A 21,561-nucleotide genomic window follows, 5' to 3' on the forward strand; every position below is an offset into this window, starting at 1 on the left:
CATACCGATATCTAAGTTTATTTAGCCAGACATCCTAAACAAGCCTAAACAATAATTATGCTTACATACAGCCATATCAGACAGACAGTATAAATAAATAGCAGTGCAGAGCATATATAAATTTAAACAATAAAATTAAAGAACCTGTAAAATTAATAGAAGTCTTGATTATTCCTAGCTTCGATGCTTGAACTCTCCACCACAAACCGGTTGGATTTGTTCTTACAATCTTCGATCGGACAAGAAAATAAAAACGAAGGAATAAAATACTATGATCTAACGTAAGGTTAGATCCAGTAAAAATTGCACAATAGTTTCCGGTGTAGAAACTATTGTGAGAAAATTAATTGAATGCTTTAAAATTGACTGGAAAAGGAAAGGAAATAAAAATTGCTAGGAAAGTAGAGTGCTGGAAAATAAGAAAAACAGTAAAAATAATGCGGTGCCGAAAACTGGAAAATTGAGAGTCTTCTACAGGGTTCCACAATTGGTCCTATTTATATCAATCCATTTTGTAACTGTTTCTTCCATAGTCCATTAAGTAAGTTTCAACGAGTCTACTGGTCAAGCGAAAAAGCAGGATGAACGTGCTTCTGTTACGCGTCAAACCCAAAAATATAGGAATGGGGGTGTGACGCTCGTCACATCACGTGTTACGCTCGTAACACTTAGCAGGGGGACGTGACGCTCGTCACACCTTGTGTGGCGGTCGTCACAGCTTCAGCGCTTCTAGTTGATAGTTGTGGGCTGGGCTTTAGTGGAAATTGCTTCTCATCATCTTTTTGCACCTCCTTTTCTTTCTTTTTCACGTATGCTTCAAATAATGTTGCCTGGAATAAATAGAAGAAAAATACCAAGTAATATCGAATAATATGAAATAAATCGAATCAAATAATAATATAATTTAATTAAATCGAGTCCAAAAATGTGATATTATTTCATGTTTTCACCTTTACCTTTAGGCCATTTCAGTTTCAACTAAATTCATACCCCTAGCCTATTTTTATTTTATTTTATGTTTTTTATTTTAATAATTGATTTTAATTAGGTCTAATAATTTTAGATTAATGTTAACTTAGGGTAATTAGGATTAATTAAAAATTAGTTAATTTTAATTAATATAATTTGGTTAGTTTATAATTAAATATTTCGTGGTGAATTTTTTCCTTTTATTTATATAATAGAAAACAAATAAATGATTAATGTCTTGCATTTTCATTAATAATTAGGGTAACTTTAGGGTTTTGTTTGAATAATTATCCAATTAGGATTAAGTAATCAAATAAAAAATCAATATAATATTAATCAACCCCCTTTTTACAGATCTCTTAATAATTTGTTCATTTCTCTCACTTAAATAAATAATTATGTATCATTTACCCTAATTTTCGAAATCAAACTAATTATGCCATTTTTGCCATATCTAGTTGATTGGTTGACATCACCTCTTACCAATCAACAAAATCAACCTAAAATCAACTTTAAACACATTCAAACATCATGTTCTCTGCCCATGAGCATTGAGACACTTTTATCAAACTTTTCTCTGCCCTAATGCGTTAAGAACTTTTCAAAATATAAAATCAACAAACACAAACATTTTTTAGATGAACTATGGTACTCTGATCATTCATATTGCTTGAGGATACATATGCATAAAGTTGAAACACTCTAGCGAGTACAATAACAAAATACATTTTTTGTCCCCCTTCCTTCTTGATTAAATATTTTTTTAAAAAATAATAAAATAACTTTCTTGAATATAAATAAAATAAAGCATTAAGCAGAATCATAAGTAATATAAGCAGACATCCCTTAGGTAAGAACATCATAACCCTAGAACTAGAGAAAACTCCCATTGAGTACAATGGAAGTGAATGATGCCTAACACCTTCCTCTTGCTTAACTGCCTCCCGAATCTTATTATTATTCCTTTGTTCCTTAGGAATAAATAAAGGATGATTGTGACTCTGTAATTTTTTCCAGCCGCGATAGTTGGCGACTTTGCAGTGGCCTTGATGAAATTTTGTAAAGTCTCTTCCAACTGTGAAGGCTTATTTTGGAAGTTGGAAGCTTGTTGGTTTTGTTGCATAGCTTGGTTACCACTTTGGTTTTGGTTGTTGCTCCAACGAAAATTCGGATGATCCTTCCATCTCGAATTCTAGGTATTGGAATAAGGGTTATTTTTCTGAAAATTTGCAAATTGGGTCTCTTCACTTACCCCTTCCAACAGACACCTTTCGTTTTCATGTCCTCCTCCATAAAAGTCACACTAAGTGATTGTACCTGGCTCACGTTAGCTTTATTTAAGCAGCCTTCATCTAGCTGCTTATTTAACAATTCAATTTGAGCTAATAATGCAGTATGAGTATCAACAGTTAACATACCTTTGGGCGTGCCACTAGTTTTGAGGTTAACTAACCTTTCACTTTTAGAACGATAGTCATTCATGCACATATTTTCAATGAGGTCCATTACCCGTGGTTTGGTCATTTGTCTAATTGTGCCTCCCGCGGAAGTATCTAGCAACATACATGTTTGACTTTTGAGGCCTTTAATGAAATTTTGCATATGCTACATATTGTTCATATTATGATTGGGGCATCTGCGTAGCAGTAACTTGAATCTCTTATAAGAGTCATATAATGACTCAATGTCTTGTTGCTCGAAATTGACAATCTCAACTCTTCTCTCAGTAAACCGGCTAGTGGTAAAAAACCTTTCTAAGAACTTATCCTCTAGCTCCTTCCATGTTTGAATGGTTCCATTTGGAAGGTGTAGTAACCAACCTTTTGCCCTTCCAATGAGTGAGAAACCAAACCACCGTAACTTTAGCTGGTTATTCGAGATACCATCAGGTTTACACATCGAAGTGGTTTCGTAGAAGCGTGCAAGATGAGCCCATGGATCTCTGATAGCGTTCCCATAGAACGGATTGTCTCTTAGACATGAAAACACAAGATTCTTAATATCAAAGTTAGCAGAGTATGTCGATACAAACCCTTTAGAAACTTATCCTTCATCAATCCATTTGCAATAGTCCCCCATAGGAATGGGTTGTGGTGCTGCCATGTTATCCTCCTCTTCAGAATCAGGAGAAAGTATTGGTGAATCTCCTTTAACAAGACTCACTTATGTAGTTGCTTTTCTTAGAGCAATGCAGTTCTTTCGATTTCCATATCAAATGGTAGTAATGATGACCCTGAACTGTGCATACACAAAAAAAAATACCTTAGTAGCACTATGATAAACAAGAAAGTAAAACAAAAATAAACAATTAAAACTAAGAAAAATGAAATATGTTACACAAAGCGTTGCCCTATTGCAATCAACAGTCCCCGACACTGATGCCAACAACTTGATGACTTATTGGAAAGTGTACTAATAGAGTCACAGTAATAAAAGATCGAATCCACATGGATTGTATTCGAACAAACCAACAATTATGCAATGTAAAGGAAAAATAGTAAATGGGGGGGGGGGGGGGGGGGGTCAGTTTTTTAGACGGAAAACAAATTACGAGTTTGAAACAAAAATAATTAAGATGGTTAGGTCGTGTACTAGAATCCCTTTATCATCTCTTGTTGATGTATGATGCCTTGTATGAATGATCTTATCTTTATAATCTCACAGCAAATTAACAAAACCGTTATAGATGATCCCTCACGAAATAACTCACTAACCACTACTCAGAGCTTTCTATCCCTATTCCGCCAGTGCAAGCAGGGTTAGGCGATGTACAAAATGTTAATTCTGTACGCCACTACTTGGGGTCTCTTATCCCTATTCAACCAGCATAAGTAGAATAATTTCCCTAGGTATAACACATAGGCTAAGAGTCAGTAACGTGTCCAAAATTAGATTAACAAAGTATCTCAAGTAAAAAGCATTAAGATTAAACAACAACTGAATAAATTTATAATTCAAAGGATTCATACAAAGTCAAACCAACATATAATACCAACAAGATTGAATAGGGTTCATCATCACACAACCTAACCTAGAGAAGCTTAGCTACTCATAGTTAAAATTACAATACCAATTGAATAAAGAAGAATAACATATGAATTCCCTTGAAGGATTGGCCTCCAATGACTTCTAATGCTCTCAAAATCACCCTTTGATGCTGTAAAATCATGCTCATAGTGCCAAATTTCGTAACCCCTGTGAAAGTTTAGAATTTCCCATCTTAAAGGTGTCATAATGGACCAGAACATGTGAGAAAAAGGCCCAAAAAAGTGACCATTGCGCGCGCGCGATACAAATTTTAATGCCCTATCGCATGCGCGATGCTGCGTGATTGTGGATGTGTTTATTTCCGAAGCTTCACTCTTTTTTGCTCCTTTTTCACTCAAAATTTCACTAAGTCCACAATTTGCACACTTAGATATTTTTCCTTCATTCTTTGGTCATTCATTCTCATATTTTTTCGACTTTCACTTGTTTTTCTCAGATTCTTCGACTAAATACATGCAATGATGGGCTGTCATCAAGGTCAGAAGGTGGACTTGAAATTGATTGATCGGTCTACTTTAATAAATCAAGGTCAATAGGGTGATTTCATAATCGACGAGAATGGAGTGATGAGATTTTGAGACTGTGTGAGTGTTTCAGATGTGCTAGAGCTTAAGTAGAGTATTCTTGACGAGGGTCACAGAAGTGGCACGAGTATTCATCCTGGTTCTACTAAGATGTATAAATACTTGAAAAGGATCTTTTGGTGGCCAGGAATGAAGAAGGAGGTTACTAGTTTTGTGTATGCGTGTTTGACTTGTCAGAAGTCAAAGGAGGAGCATCAAAATCCGTTGGGTTTGATGCAACTATTGTTTATTCCAGAGTGGAAATGAGAAAACATTTTGATGGATTTTGTATCTGGTTTGTCGAGGATAACTAAAGGTTTTGATACGATTTGGTTCATCGTTGATAGGTTGACTAAATCAACTCATTTTCTTTCGATGAGACTTAATTATCCATTGGAGAAACTAGCGAAGATGTATATTCAAAGGATTGTCAGTCTGGGTGGTATTTCTTTCAGTATCACATCTGATAGAGATCCGATATTTACTTCAAGGTTCTGGGAGAGCTTACAGAAAGCATTGGGTACGAAGTTGCGATTGAGTTTCGCTTATCACCCACAAACGGATGGTAGGACGTAGAGGACTATCCAATATTTTGAAGACTTGTTCGGAGTTTGTGTGCTTGAGAAGGGAGGTGCTTGGGATGGATTTTTTTACTGTTGATAGAGTTTACCTATAACAACAGTATCTATTAGAGTATAGGAATGACACCCTTTGAGCCGTTGTATGGTAGAAGGTGAAGGACACCTTTGTGTTGGTATGAATAAGGAGACAGTGTTGTAATTGGGCCTGAGATTATCTAACAGACGACAGAGAATATTAAATTGATTCAAGAGAAGATGAAAGATTTGTAGAGTCGCCAGAAGAGTTACCATGATAAGAGGAGAAAAGCACTTGAATTTCAAGAGGGTGATCATGTGTTCCTTAGAGTTACTTCGATAAATGGTGTTGGTCGAGCTTTGAAGTCTCGAAAGCTCACTCCGTGTTTCATTAGTCCATACCAAATTTTGTAGAGGATAGAGAGACGGCCTATCAGATTGATTTAACGCAGTCGCTTGCTAAACTTCATGATGTTTCGTGTGTCTCAATTGAGGAGATACATTTCAGATCCGTCTCATATGGTCCAAGTGAATGATGTACATTTGAGAGATAACCTGACTGTTGAGACATCACCCATGTGCATAGAGGATCGGGAAGTGAAACAATTGCATGGTAAAGAGATTAGTTTAATGAAGGTAGCTTGGGGAGGACCTGCTGGCAGAAACGTGACTTGGAAGCTAGAGGGCCAGATGAGAGAGTCATATCTGACTCTGTTTGCTTAAAGTAATTTTCGAGGGTGAAATTCTTTAAGTGGGGGAGAGTTGTAACACCCCAATTTTTGATTTATCGAATTATTTGAATTATCATGTTTTGCGTATTTATTTAATTGAGAGTGATTAATTAAATATGAGAGTGGGGGTGTGTACCCTTGGGTTAAAGGTATAAAGATAATTGTAGGGATGAGTAGAAGTGGGCCAAAATTACTAGAAATTATTCTAGTAATAATAATTTATTAGATTTTATTAATTAAAAGGGAAATAGAGCTTTTGGAGTGAAAGTGAGAATTGAATACAAATTAATGGGAGGAATGAGCAATTATTTTGTTAGTATGAGAGAAAAATACAATTAAGAGTTATTTTGTCCTAAGTATATATTATAATGAGAGAAATCTAGGAATAACTTATTTTGTCAGTATACGTAGAAACCAGTGAAAAGGGAAAAAGACTAAAGGGCTAAGGAGAGGAAGAGACTTGGGGTGGAGAAGAAGAAGTTCTATCGGAAATCAGAATTTTGCTGTTAGGAGTATCCGGATACGAGAGAAAATTACTTTCAATAAAGCTTATGCATGTGGGGTAGGGTAAAGGAGTTCTTAACCTCTAATAGGGTGTATGTTGTGGATGAATTATTATTCTATGATGAGAATTTTCTATAATAATTGATGAATTCATGCACTATTCATGACTGATTTTTCTGTTTTGGTACTTGATGTTTTTCCATCATTGTTGCACCGTCGAAGGTTTTGCAAATCAATAATTTTCATGAAAATAATGGATTTTATGTGTTAATTTGGGTTTATTAATGGGATAATCATAGTATGTCTAATATGAGGGTCTGAATTTTTACGGAATCGAAATTGGAGTTTTGGAGGTCCTTGAATGGTGAAAATCGCATTTTGGTTTTTGCAGGTCTATACACCGTCGCTTAGCGAGGGAAGCGTCACTTAGAGAGCTGTCTCCTAGGAAGGGAGGTCCCTGCATAACGAGACCCTCCAACAACGAAATTATTCTATTTTTTTTAATCATAACTTGAGTTCCTTAACTCGGAGCGCGAGGATGAATGTATTGTGATAACTTGAGTAATTTATGAAAATGATTATTAAAAATTATTTGATCGAGTAAATGTCGAGTTGCGCGAGTTTGAGGAATATGTTTTATGAGTTGTGGAAATATTTGAATATATTACTATGACGAGATGTTAAACAATGAAAATAAGTATGAAATATGGGAATGTTGTGAATATGGATTATTTTGAGTTATGTTTGTTGTATTGTTCCATGTTTAAAATATAATTTTGTTGAGATGAACTATTAGTATACTTGTTTGCACTGTTGATTGATAATGTGCATTTTATGATATTGGTGTGATGTAATCTAGAAATGGGATTACTTGAGTTATCAATGCATTTGTGTTAGGATCATAGATGGGTCTTAACGCATTGATTTGATGATATGATCTTGCATCATAAGAGTTCTGTCAAGAGGCATGTCTGCTAGTTCAGAGAGGGGACTAGTGGCTTGTCCCAAGCTCATAGAGGGAGCTTAGATCTCAGAGAGGGGGCTCGGGGCTTACAGGTATTGGAACTTGATTCGTATGAAGAACCAAATGTTGAGTTGGTACCACATGCACATGCATAGATTTGCATAGTTGAGTTGCATTGCATAACAAACTATATGCATTTTGTTGAGTTATGAATGATTGATTAGTTTGGGTGTGAGAATGTTTTGTGATATACCATGAAGGATATTATGTAGAATATGTTGTGTAGATATCCTACTTTGCAGCATAATGCATGTTTTGATTGATTGTGATTTCTCACCCTTTGTTGTTGAGTAACTGCTTAGAGTGGAGGATGACATGAGGTTGTTTCTTCTTTTTCTTTCTGTGTTTAGTTTAAGTGCTCTGATATGTAACAATGAGAAACATTTGCGAGTTTTTGTCTAATCTTTCATTACAGAGTTGTTGTATACTCTCATGGTTGATGTTTTGAGGTTTTGAAGAGATTGCATTTATAATTTCATTTATGTTATAAAGTCTTTGAAATTAAATGATTTATTGATTGCATACTTTGTTGATGAGAAATTCTACTGCGATGATACCCTGAGTGAAGCTGAGCATGCAAAGACACCCTAAGAGAAGGTGTTGATTCTTGTTACTTTTTGTATAAGTGTTACATGACATGTATGTTTGGATTTGAGAATGTGTGACATCTTATTTGATTGTGTGAATACTCTGATTTTAATGTATATTTATGCGCGAGGGAAATAGGATGTTACAATCATACGCCACAAAAAAGGTCTATTTTTCTCACAAAAGAAGTATGCAGAAGAAATCCTTGAAGGTGCGGGAATGTCATCCTGTAAACCATGCCTTACACCGATTGATACAAAACTGAAGTTGAGTGCCACCGATGGCACTCCTTATGAGGATCCATCTCTATATCGTAGTCTTGCATGTGCCCTTTAGTATCTCACTTTCACTCGACCAGATATCTTATATGCAGTACAACAAATATGTATCTTCATGCACAACCCCATGGAAGCCCACATACATGCTCTCAGACGGATTATGCGATATATCCAGAGTATACGACATTATGGTTTGCATCTTTATCCTTCATCTACTACCTCCTTGATATCTTATACAAATGCCGATTGGGGAGGGTGCCCTGACACCAGACATTCTACCTCTGATTATTGTGTATTTCTTGATTGTCCAAAAGGAAACCCACATATCCCATTCTAGTGTTGAAGCCGAGTACCGTGGCGTCGCCAACATGGTTTCTAAATCATGTTGGTTGCATAATTTTCTTCTCGAAGTACACTGTCCAAATCCCAAGGCAACTTTGGTCTACTGTGACAACGTCAGTGTAATCTATCTCTCCGACAACCCAGTTCAACTTCAAGGAACGAAACACATCAAAATGGATATTCATTTTGTTCGCGGTCATGCACGTGTTCTTCACGTTCTCTCTTGTTATCAAATTGCAGACATCTTCACCAAAAGTCTTCCTTTGATATCTTTTCAAGACTTTAGAGATAGTCTCAACGTTAGTCACCCTCCCACTTCAAATGTGCTAGAGTAATATACAATGGAATAAAATAGAATCTGTCTATAACTAGTGCACAATAAATTAATTTAAAATTATAGTTATTATGCATTATTAATCTCCTAAATAGATTTAATAAATTAGTTATTACACATCATTTATTTCCTAAATAGTTTGATAAATTGCTGTATATATATCAGATTTCAGATCAATATTATTCAAGAAATAACATTCTTACTTTAACTTCTACAACTTTCAAAACCATTATTTAAACTATACCACATAAATCAAAATGGACCTCACGATTTAGAAAATTTTACCTTATACCTTTACATTTATCCTTCCACCCTTACATTTTATAAAAAATATCAATTTTATCCTTATATATTTTTAATTAATTTATTATTTTATTTTTTAAATATTTTTAAAATTTTATTGTTTACCGGAAGACTTTGCAAAAGAGTTCCGATAGTCATTTTTCAAATATTTTTTTAATATTTTTTTATGTACAGAAAGATTTTGCAAAAGAGTTCCGGTAGTCATTTTTCAAATATATTTGTAACATTTTTTTTGTGTGTACCGGAAGACTTTGCAAAAGAGTTCCGGTAGTCAAATTTTATGTACCGGAAGACTTTACAAAAGAGTTCCGATAATCATTTTCAAATATTTTTTGTAACATTTTTTTGTGTACTGGAAGACTTTGCAAAAGAGTTCCGGTAATCAATTTTTGTGAACTGGAAGACTTTGCAAAAGAATTCCGGTACTCATTTTTTAAATATTTTTTGACTTTTATTATATCGGAAGACTTTGTAAAAAAGTTCCGGTAGTCAATTTTTGTGTACCAGAACTCTTTTGTAAAGTCTTCCGGTACATAAAAAAAAGTTTGAAAAATACGTAAAAAATGACTACCGGAATTCTTTTACAAAGTCTTCCGGTATGTAAAATAAAATTTAAAAAATATTTAAATAATAAAATAATAAATTATTTAAAAATATATAAGAATAAAATTGATATTTTTTATAAAATATAGGGATATAAGAATAAGAATTTTTTTTTTAAATATCCAAAAATTTCAAAAAAATTTCAAAAATATCCAATTTTTCAAAATAATTACACAAATGGCCAAAATTGGCCATTTTTTACCCTTAGGCGCCACCCTAGTTGGCGCCTACCCTTAATGGGGAGGGCAAGTCGCCACTAGGGGTGGCGCCTATGCCCAAATCCATTTTTTTTTTTTTTTTTTTTTTTTTTTAATGTTTTTTTTTTTTTTTAATTTTTTTTTATTTATAAATTTATGTTTTTTATTAAGTATATTAATTTATGTTGACACATATATTTTGTCTAAATTTTTTTATTTATATATATATATATATATTAATTTATATATATATATTAATTTATATATATATATATATTAATATAATTTATAAGTAATTAATATTATTTGTAAATTTTTGGAAAAAAAATTAATTTATATATGTATAAAGATATGATAGACAATATTTTTAAAGATAAAGATAAAGATATAAAGATAATAAACAGAAAATATTTTTATTTAAATAATAAACAAGGCAAATATTACAAAGATATGATTAATCACATATGATGCGGTCCCTTGTACGATCCGCACGGGGGAGGTCTAGTTACTCGCCTAGACGGTTCACGTGGTGGTGGTGCTTCCCTATTACCACCCCTTGCCCTAACGCGCCCCCTTGCCGCTTGCCGTTGTGGTTCGGTCGAAGTCCCTTCAGTGCTGTAGGAAAGACGGGTCCCCTCTGCGCCCTCGAAGCTTTGTCTCGGTGGGACAAACTGACTACTGCTGGGTGCGCCCTCGAATTGTGGTCTTTGGTAGTTTAGGGTTGAATCGGGTTGGCCAAAGTGCAATGTTTGTTGTGGTGTGTAGTAGTCCTGTTGGTAGTCCTCTTGTATACCCGTGTCGGGGCTAGGTGGAGGACTGGAAGAGCTTGGGAAATTGCCGTGTTGGAATTGTTGGGATTGGTGGAAGTAGGGGGATTGATATTGTGGTAGGTGTTGGGACTGTTGATGGTGGTGGGAATGTTGAGTTTGTTGTTGGTAGTCTTCATGGTATTGGGATTGAGTTTGTGGTATGTATTGTTGATTTGGTTGGGGGGTGGACATGTGTTGTGGTTGTTGTTGTTGGTAATATGGTGGTGGTGGTTGTTGTTGGTAATAAGGTGGTGGTGGTTGTTGTTGGTAAAATGGTTGTGGTGGTTGTTGTTGTTGGTAATAAGGTGGTGGTTGTTGTTGTTGGGAATACTGTGGTGGTTGTTGTTGTTGGAAATATGGCTGTTGCATCCGGGGATCGTCCAAATAGAACGGGTCAGACACAATCATTTCTGGATTGGTATTTGCTCTATACCATTCCACATATTCCCTTGTCGGCTTCATTTCGTTGGGCGCCACCGGAAATTGTAGAACATAGTGGGCACGGTCTTTCCACATTTTTCGAAACTCCTTAGCAAATTCCTTCCAATTTTGGGCATACCACTGGTGGCTGACTTTTTTTAGATGCCAAGGTTCCATGGACATTGGGGGGCCTGGGATGTCTTGATGCATTCCGAATTGAAGCTTGACACGGTCACTTTGGTGCATCTCCACAGTGGTGAACCGCATTATGGCCGTTTTTGCTGTCCAAACAGCTGCATCTTCGGGGTTTGGTTGATGTTCCAATCCCAAATATGGCCTCCAAATAAACTGCAAAGAAAAAAGTAAATATGTTATTTATCGATAATGCATGACATTAATAAATCAGTTAGAAGTTGAGTGATTTAGTGGTAATACATCCTGTGCTCGGAGACGATCCAACAGTTGACGATAAAATATAATTTTATTTTTGGGGGTAAGACTGTAATCCAGTCCGGTTGTAATGAACCTAAACAAAAGAAGATAAATAATATTAGTTACAAATATTTATAGAATAAATATACAAAATGAAATAAGATCATAAATTTACCTAGTTGCGTAGGGGAAGGAGTAGTCATTAGGATTTTCTGGGGCTAGCCTCGGCAATCTCCACCACCCCCATGTTTGAAGCAAAAAAGAACATCCAGAAAATGTACAGTGCTCATTTTGTGCATTTTTACACAAAGAGCTATATAGGAATGCTAATACTGCAGAACCCCAACTATATGTGCTTATTCTATCAATGTCCCCGAGCAAACTCAAGTACATAAAATTTATGCTATTTCCCGTCCCTTCGGGAAATAGCAAGTTCCCAAACAATAGCATAATGTAAACCCGGGTTTTTATGACTTTTTCTTGTTCGGAGGATTCCTCAGTCAAAGTTATGGAGTCGTGGTACAATTGTAGGCTAGATAATTTAATACCCTGACCCCTTGCTTTGGCAGACCCCTCACCCTCGACCAGATCTACCCCCAACATTTCAACACATATTTGGTTAGGCTGTTGAACATTTCCGGTGACAGGCTTACCATCTATTCTAAGACCTAAAAGCATGTACACGTCCTCTAATGTGACGGTACATTCACCAGTTGGTAGGTGAAAGGTGTGTGTCTCAGGTCTCCAACGTTCACACAGAGCCAAAATGAATTTGGCATCAATGGTGGCATTTACGACATGCATTACATGACCGAAACCCGCACGCTCTATGTAAGGTACGCACCATGGGTCTGGATAAGGCATTGGGTGTGAACGTTGACGAAATTTCTTGGGATCCTTTAAAAACAAACAATATAAAAAATTATTATATTGGACTTTTAAAAAACTAACTACAAACATACGAAAGAGGCAATGTTCAAGAAAAACTTACGAATGAGGCAATGTTTGCCCTAGTTCCTCTGTGTTCTTGGCCCATGGTAAGAAGCGACATGACTGCAATGTAGGAAGAAGCTTGGTGGATGAGAAGTTTCGCCTGAGTTCTCTGAATAAAAGTGTTAGTGGTAGATGAAAACTTGCAAGAATGACCCTCTATTTATACTCTTTTTCAAGTAAACTGAATATGCAAAAATGTGACAAGTGTAAGGCATGCGTGGTAGTGTTGGCATGCATTGGTGGAATCTGATGATGCAGAAACGTGACAAGTGTGAGGCATGCGTGGGAATCTTGCAGAATAGGTGCAGACTACGTGGCAGTGTTGGCATGCATAGGTGCAGACTAGGTGGGAGTTGTCTTGTCTTGGGGAAGACTTGGTGGAATCTGATGATGCAGAAACGTGACAAGTGTGAGGCATGCGTGGGAATCTTGCAGAATAGGTGCAGACTACGTGGCAGTGTTGGCATGCTTAGGTGCAGACTAGGTGGGAGTTGTCTTGTCTTGGGGAAGACTTGGTGGAATCTGATGACGCAGAAACGTGACAAGTGTGAGGCATGCGTGGGAATCTTGCAGAATAGGTGCAGACTACGTGGCAGTGTTGGCATGCTTAGGTGCAGACTAGGTGGGAGTTGTCTTGTCTTGGGGAAGACTTGGTGGAATCTGATGATGCAAAAATGTGACAAGTGTGAGGCATGCGTGGGAATCTTGCAGAATAGGTGTCACACTGTACAGGTCAGATGAGAAGTTAAGTGTCACAGAGATAGTAGAATCCAATTTTAGCTTTGATATCCCCCAATAATTTATTTAACGGTTGAAATTTGACTTTCAAATATTTATTATTGTGGTGTACGCGTGCACTTTCAAATATTTTTCAAAAAGAAAAACAAATAATTATATTGTAATTAAATTATTTTATGTTTTATTACAACTTTAAATTGAATACTTCATTTAGTTACGCCATACTAATTGGCGTATATGTGTTATAAAAGTAGAAAAAGTCCAAAACACCTGCATGGGATAGGTTGGAATGCATTAGTACAGACTAGGTGGGAGTGTTGCATTCAAGGGTGTGACACATGTAAGGCATGCGTGGGAATCTCTGAGACTTGGTGGTGAAGACTTGATGGGGAACAGGCATGCATGGGAATCTCTGAGACTATGTTCAGGCTAGGTGGATAGGTTGGAATGCATTAGTACAGACTAGGTGGTTGTGTTGCATTCAAGGGTGTGACACGTGTAAGGCATGCGTGGGAATCTCTGAGACTTGGTGGTGAAGACTTGATGGGGAACAGGCATGCATGGGAATCTCTGAGACTATGTTCAGGCTAGGTGGATAGGTTGGAATGCATTAGTACAGACTAGGTGGGAGTGTTGCATTCAAGGGTGTGACACATGTAAGGCATGCGTGGGAATCTCTGAGACTTGGTGGTGAAGACTTGATGGGGAACAGGCATGCATGGGAATCTCTGAGACTATGTTCAGGCTAGGTGGATAGGTTGGAATGCATTAGTACAGACTAGGTGGGAGTGTTGCATTCAAGGGTGTGACACGTGTAAGGCATGCGTGGGAATCTCTGAGACTTGGTGGTGAAGACTTGATGGGGAACAGGCATGCATGGGAATCTCTGAGACTATGTTCAGGCTAGGTGGATAGGTTGGAATGCATTAGTACAGACTAGGTGGGAGTGTTGCATTCAAGGGTGTGACACATGTAAGGCATGCGTGGGAATCTCTGAGACTTGGTGGTGAAGACTTGATGGGGAACAGGCATGCATGGGAATCTCTGAGACTATGTTCAGGCTAGGTGGATAGGTTGGAATGCATTAGTACAGACTAGGTGGGAGTGTTGCATTCAAGGGTGTGACACGTGTAAGGCATGCAAGGGAATCTCTGAGACTTGGTGGTGAAGACTTGATGGGGAACAGGCATGCATGGGAATCTCTGAGACTATGTTCAGGCTAGGTGGATAGGTTGGAATGCATTAGTACAGACTAGGTGGGAGTGTTGCATTCAAGGGTGTGACACATGTAAGGCATGCGTGGGAATCTCTGAGACTTGGTGGTGAAGACTTGATGGGGAACAGGCATGCATGGGAATCTCTGAGACTATGTTCAGGCTAGGTGGATAGGTTGGAATGCATTAGTACAGACTAGGTGGGAGTGTTGCATTCAAGGGTGTGACACGTGTAAGGCATGCAAGGGAATCTCTGAGGTATTCACAATATCTTCACAGCAATCTTCACACACATATCTTCACAGCAATCTTCAGTAAGATTCTTGCAGTATAAATATTCACACACATTTTCGCAAAGGTATTCACAATATCTTCACAACAATCTTCACAAAACCTTGAAATATCTTCACAAAACCTTCACAAAACCCTCACAAAACCTTCACAAAACCTTCACAAAACCTTCACAAAACCTTCACAATGTCTTCACAAAACATGTCATCTTCTTCACAATACAAAGTCAAAGCTCACGTCAACGGTGAGACTTATGAATGTGATAAGTCTGGCTTCCTATTTAGAAACACCGAATGCACTCGGTTTTGTCTAAATAGAGGAGCTGACTTCTCTTATCTGAAAAGGAAGATTGAGTCCAAACTAAGACAACCCGTGTCCCAAATTTTTTATCAACAACCTTTTTTTTCAGAAAACAACTCTGTCAAGTTTTATAAGTCATTGATTCAAAATGACATGGAGACACAATACATGCTTCGTAACCATGAGTACTCTGGTTACGACTACATAGTGTTGTACATTGTGTTGGAACAACCTCAACCAACTCAGAATATTCAATCACAGGTTATTGATCCTGTGATTGATGACGAACAAGATGCTGAGCACCACGTTGAAGACGATGTGGTTGATGATGCTGAAGACGTGGTTGATGACTTGGTGAACCGTCATTCTGAAGACGAAGACCAACCTCAAATACCTATAGCGCAACGCTACTCACCTCCTGCGCACTTCACAACACTTAACTTGGGCGAGGATGAGCCCTCATCAGATATGTTCTACAACCCATATATGAGGTCTGATGAGGACTTAAAGAAGGGTGACCAATTTCGGACCAAGGAAGAGTGTCTGTTAGCAATAAAGAACTGGCACTTGAAAAATTGTGTTGACTACGATGTTATCAAATCAAATCCGGAAAGATACGTTATTGAATGCAAAAATCCGGAGTGTGGATATAGGTTGATGGCATCGTACAAGAAGAAGCATAACGCGTGGGTGATAGGGTCAATATCTCAAGCTCACATTTGCGTCAACACCAACATGGCACAGGATCATCGCAAACTTAGCCATGACATGATCTGCCATTCCATATTACCTCTAGTTGAGGCTGACCCGTCACTGAAGGTCAAAACAATTATCTCCCATTGTGTGGCTGTTTTCAAATATACACCGTCATACAGAAAGGCTTGGTTAGCAAAAACCAAGGCAATTGAACTGGTGTACGGTAACTGGGAGGAATCATACAAACAACTACCACGCTACCTGGCTGCACTACGATTGTATTCACCTGGGACGGTTACTATAATGGAGACCTTGCCTGCACAATCCCCTGACGGAACTCGTCTAGAAGGTAATGGAATTTTCCATAGACTTTTCTGGGCATTCCGTCCATGCATCATCGGGTTCACATTCTGCAAACCACTTGTTCAAGTCGATGGAACTTGGCTGTATGGGAATACAAAGGATCGTTACTGATGGCGGTCGCACAAGATGGCAATTCAAATATTTTCCCAATAGCCTTTGCATTGGTGGAAGGAGAAACGGCAGCTGGTTGGAGTTTCTTCCTTAAGAATCTTCGAACGCACGTGACTCCACAAGCTGGCATCTGCGTTATTTCTGACAGGCACGCCTCAATAGACAGTGCATACAATAATCCAGCAAATGGCTGGCATGACCCCCCGTCTACCCATGTCTACTGCATCAGGCATATTGCACAAAATTTTATGCGGGAGTTCAAGGATAACTTTTTGAAGCAACATTTGATAAACGCGGGGTACGCATTAAACCAGCCTGGATTCCAATACTATCGCCGGGAAATAGTGTTGGCAAATTCTGATGCAGGGAGGTGGATTGATAATATCGACAGAGCGAAGTGGACTAGATCGTACGACGATGGGGTGAGGTGGGGCCACATGACAACAAATCTTGTGGAATCAATGAACGGCGTGTTTAAGGGCATACGTAACCTCCCGGTAACCGCATTGGTGAGTGCGACCTATTTTCGGATGGCAACGTTGTTCGTAACAAGGGCAGGCGCTGGAATGAAGTGTTGCAGACGAGTCAGGTTTATAGTGAAGCCTGCATGAAGTTTATGAGGCAGGAATCCGCCAAAGCCAGCAGCCATCGGGTTACGGAGTTCGACCGCCATGGCCACACTTTCAGTGTCAAGGAAACAATTGACCACAACCAAGGGCTGCCCAGACAAGAGTATAGGGTCCTAATACCAGACCGTTGGTGCGACTGTGGTCAATTTCAGGCGTATCGTATGCCTTGTTCCCATGTCATTGCAGCGTGTTCACACAGCCACTTCGATGCATTATCGCTAGTGTCTCCAATCTACAAAGTTGCAACATTGCTCAATGTATACGACAATCCCTTTCCGATGGTAGCATTGGAGGCGTATTGGCCAGAGTATGACGGGGAAATTGTTTGGCACAACGAATCGATGCGGCGGAATAAAAGTGGTCGCCCAAATAGCAGGCGCATTAGAACTGAAATGGACGTTGCAGAGAAAATGCAGAGGAAGTGTAGCATATGTAGACAACTAGGGCATAATAAGAACAAATGTCCATATCGTGGATCTAGTTCCACAACTTAGTTTTCACTTTCATAAATCTGTGTACCAAAATCATTTTAAATTAAAGTTTACTTTTTATTCCAAATAGAAGATGACACTTGAACAACAAACACAAACATCTAACATTACAACACCAATTACTAAAACAAAAACAAATACTGGAACAAAAACAGTACTAAAACAAGAACAAGTACTAGAACAATAACAAATACAACAACAACATGACAAACAACCATTAAAATCTAAGAAATTACAACAGTTAACACTATGTCGTCTGATCCATGCATCATTTGGATGCAATCAATGTCGCTTTCAACTTCAACCCACCAGCGTATCGTTTCTCCAGTTTCAAATGAGAACCTTGTTCTAAGCCTCTGAATCCTTCTGATGACTTCACCAGGTTGGTAATCTCCCTCTAACCAAGACATCAAGGACCTTTTTAGTTGGTCCAACGAACGGATGTTCCAAAATTTCATCTCCATTGGGGGTTTCAAAGGCGAGAAAATAACATGCCCATCCCTTTTTAAGATTACTGGTTCAGGATCCGGCCGCCTTGATGATGTTCGCTGCCATGACGACGGTCTTGGGGATGCCATGAACTCAACTTGATACAGAAGGTGGTACGAAACAGTGTTGAAGAAAATGCAAGGAAATAACACTTTATTTATAGGAAAAGATCTGGGTTGTACACCAGTCTACCTAACCCTAATTCTCCCAAAAATTTATAAATAATATTATTTACTTATAAATTAAATTAATATATATATAAATTAATATATATATATATATATATATATATATATATATATATATATATATATATATATATATCTTGTAAATAAATATTTATATATATTAATTAAATGTGTATAATATTAATTGTTTATAAATTAAATTAATATATATATATATATATATATAAATTAATATATATATAAATTAATATATATATATATATATCTTGTAATAATTTTATTTATATATAAGTGTTAATATAAATTAATATAATTTATAAAAAAATATATTTATCAAATATCTAATATTTAAAAAAAAAAATTAAAAAAAAAAATTAATAAAACATTTAAAAAAAAAAAAGGGATTGGGCATAGGCGCCACCCCTAGTGGCGACTTGCCCTACCCATTAAGGGTAGGCGCCAACTAGGGTGGCGCCTATGTACACAATTAGGGCAAATTTTGCCCATTTGTGTAATTTTTTTGAAAAATGGGTTAATTTTGAAATTTTTTTTAAAATTCTGGATATTTAAAAAAAAAATTCTAAGAATAAATGTAGGGGTATAAAGTAAATTTTTCCACGATTTATTAGTCTAATAATTTAAATTAACTTTGTAATCCAACAACATTTCTCCTTCATAATTTATAAACTTCCAAAATATTTTCCTTTAATGTGACTTTGAATTGAAACCATGAGTCACATTTGTGCAAATGTATCCAAAATAAATGACATTATATTCATCTCACTTTATATATAACTAATTTTTAAAATACAATTCATTCAAAATCAATGTTTATCACCTCACAACCAAAAATAAATATCATATATCGAAAGTACAAGTACCACTCCTCATTACAATAACATAATTGCTCACTCATGAAAATACATTAATCAAACAAAAATATCCTTAACATCTGATTTGTATGAGGTCCCACTTGACAACAACCATAAAGTAAGTAAACTTCATTTTCTTTTCTGATTACATTGCATTCATGTTCTTACTCTTTGTTTCTTATTTTCCACTATTTGGATCCTCACAAATAGTTGATACAGGTAGAGCACCACTATTGTCACCTTGATTTGTGTCAATGATCTTCACAATGTCAATAATATGGCCATTTTGTTCTTGTAACTTCGTTGACTTTTCTGGTACCATCACTTGGGTTGAGTTTCTATAAATCAAATACATCACCATCTGAACTATACCGAATACAAACCCAAGCGTATTTGGAAGCTACATCATCAAAATTAATGCAAATATTTATTAATTCAATAAAAAAAATTCTAATTTAGTGAGATTATAGAATAAACTTACAGCAATGTAATAATCTCTGATGAGAAAACCATAGAAAAACCACATGATAGCATTTAAGCTCAAAAAGAAGGACAAACTAAGTGGCATGTATGCAACACTTTTAGTCTTTATTACGTGTCTCTGCATGGAACAAAAATATTAATTCCGAATTTATAAAATAAAATAGAATAATTTTTTTGAGTATTAAGTATTTAATAATAGTTAAAAAAAATAGTATATAATTCTTACAATAATGCATAGAGGAGAAGCAAATACTGTTATGTTGAAAACAAGACAAATCCATCCAATAACAGAAAGACGTTTGGATCCCATTGTTAGGCATAGGGTTGAAACAAGCATTGCTCCAAATCCAAACACATTTAATAGTAGAATAAGCTTGAAGGTTGAAAGCTTCACATTCAAAGCAAAAATAACAATAGTTAAAAAAAAATTATAAACCCTAAAAATCATTATAAAAACCTTGAATAGGTGAATATGTATATATATACCCTGGCTTTATTTGATGCATAAACTAGGAAAATTGCAAGGTAAATTGATTCCACCACAAGTCCAAATGAGTTAATTGTGAGGAGAAGGAGGCTATGTTCCCTTTTGACAATTGCATAATAAATCCAAAGCATTGCACTAAGCAATGCAACAATATAAGGGACTGATTGAAACCCTTGAGTAGATTTCTTCTTGTAGATTTGGTAAAATGTTGGTCTACATATTCAAATATTAATTAATAAATAGTTTAATTAAGGAAAGTATTAAAAATAGATAATAACATATATAATGAGAATTACTTACAATGGAGCAAGAAAGACCATAACGGAGATGATATTGCCTAAAAATATAATATATTCTTTATTAGATTATATACACAACCATTGAGTTATAAGATTTTTTTATATATAAATAATCAAATAAACCAAGATATTTGAAATAAAAAATATTATTAAAGAAACGGAATCATAATTTAATTTTGTCACCAAATTAAATGAATTGTAAATTAATGGTGGAATCTTTTTTTCCGCCTATATATTTCTTGTTGTTAATTCTATTGTTTATAGAAGTGTGTCAAAGGGTGATAAAATGACCCATCAATGAATAAAAAAAGTAAGTGAAAATAGATAGTAATGTGAAACATATAAAATAATAAAGGAAGGCTATAATCACTTATAGAATATTCATACATACCTAGTAGACCGAAAACAAAAACCCAAGAATCGCGTTGAAGGGCCATCTCTCATGAATTTACCTCTTTTTCTTCTTTTTCTTTCAATTCTTCTATCTCTTAATTTTTGTGCCTATCTGCATATATAGAAGCATAAGAACATTGCATATATAGAATCCATGAACAACAGAAATATTTAGATATAAATGTCCAGATTGAAACTAATACTACTAACTACTGACAAATAAACCCTAATGAAAATAAACAGATTTTTAATTAGCACAAAAATGTTATGCTGAACTACTAGGAAAATGCTTAAAAAATGTACCAGACTTGCGAAGAGGAATCACAAAGATGAATAAATGCAATCTGGACTCATCCTCCTTGTGATGGGGAAAATTAACAAAGCATGAAGCTAGCTAATTCTGTGAGAGAAATACCTTTCATCATGCTTTGGTTATTTATGGTGTGTCACACGGTTCTAAGAGGGGACTATAACTTTCTACAAAAAAACTTATTTATTATACTTTGCCTCCTTGCAACTGAGAAAGGCCAGAAGTGGTGGGTTTGAGTGCTTTAGCTCACCAAACACACCTTTTGATTATAGTTTACTACCTCTTTCTTATTATTTTTTTGGTTAAACAAATATTATATATATATATATATATATATATATATATATATATATATATATATATATATATAATATATATATAGAGAGAGAGAGAGAGAGAGAGAGAGAGAGAGAGAGAGAGAGAGAGAGAGAGAGAGAGAGAGAGAGAGAGAGAGAGAGAAGAGAGAGAGAGAG

General features: G+C 36.1%; 2 protein-coding genes across 2 annotated transcripts; both read right to left on the reverse strand.

The window, feature by feature from the left end:
• Positions 1-10,474: 10,474 nt before the first annotated feature.
• Positions 10,475-13,005, reverse strand: LOC127085691 (serine/threonine-protein phosphatase 7 long form homolog). The gene is made up of 3 exons (XM_051026188.1): positions 11,917-13,005; positions 11,745-11,835; positions 10,475-11,657 (listed from the first exon to the last, which is right to left on the reverse strand). The coding sequence occupies exons 1-3, from the start codon at positions 12,699-12,701 to the stop codon at positions 10,539-10,541; spliced, it is 1,995 nt and encodes a 664-aa protein (XP_050882145.1). The 5' UTR covers positions 12,702-13,005; the 3' UTR covers positions 10,475-10,538.
• A 6,081-nt stretch (positions 13,006-19,086) lies between these two features.
• On the reverse strand, positions 19,087-21,241 carry LOC127085692 (bidirectional sugar transporter SWEET14). The gene is made up of 7 exons (XM_051026189.1): positions 21,082-21,241; positions 20,777-20,890; positions 20,387-20,423; positions 20,086-20,299; positions 19,826-19,987; positions 19,598-19,717; positions 19,087-19,516 (listed from the first exon to the last, which is right to left on the reverse strand). Exons 2-7 carry the CDS (start codon positions 20,820-20,822, stop codon positions 19,295-19,297), a joined length of 801 nt encoding a protein of 266 aa, XP_050882146.1. The 5' UTR covers positions 20,823-20,890; positions 21,082-21,241; the 3' UTR covers positions 19,087-19,294.
• Between the last annotated feature and the right edge of the window lie 320 nt (positions 21,242-21,561).

Source organism: Lathyrus oleraceus, chromosome 5 (genome assembly GCF_024323335.1).
Source record: "Lathyrus oleraceus cultivar Zhongwan6 chromosome 5, CAAS_Psat_ZW6_1.0, whole genome shotgun sequence".
Taxonomy (NCBI): domain Eukaryota; kingdom Viridiplantae; phylum Streptophyta; class Magnoliopsida; order Fabales; family Fabaceae; genus Lathyrus; species Lathyrus oleraceus.

Coding starts and splice junctions, on each gene's coding strand:
- LOC127085691 (XM_051026188.1), bottom strand. CDS start 12,701: ATGTTTGTAGTTAGTTTTTTAAAAGTCCAATATAATAATTTTTTATAT. Junction 11,836..11,916: donor TCCTTCCCCTACGCAACTAG/GTAAATTTATGA, acceptor TCTTTTGTTTAG/GTTCATTACAACCGGACTGG. Junction 11,658..11,744: donor ATCGTCTCCGAGCACAGGAT/GTATTACCACTA, acceptor TTTTCTTTGCAG/TTTATTTGGAGGCCATATTT.
- LOC127085692 (XM_051026189.1), bottom strand. CDS start 20,822: ATGGCCCTTCAACGCGATTCTTGGGTTTTTGTTTTCGGTCTACTAG. Junction 19,988..20,085: donor ATGCATCAAATAAAGCCAGG/GTATATATATAC, acceptor TTGAATGTGAAG/CTTTCAACCTTCAAGCTTAT. Junction 19,718..19,825: donor CTTCTCCTCTATGCATTATT/GTAAGAATTATA, acceptor TGTTCCATGCAG/AGACACGTAATAAAGACTAA.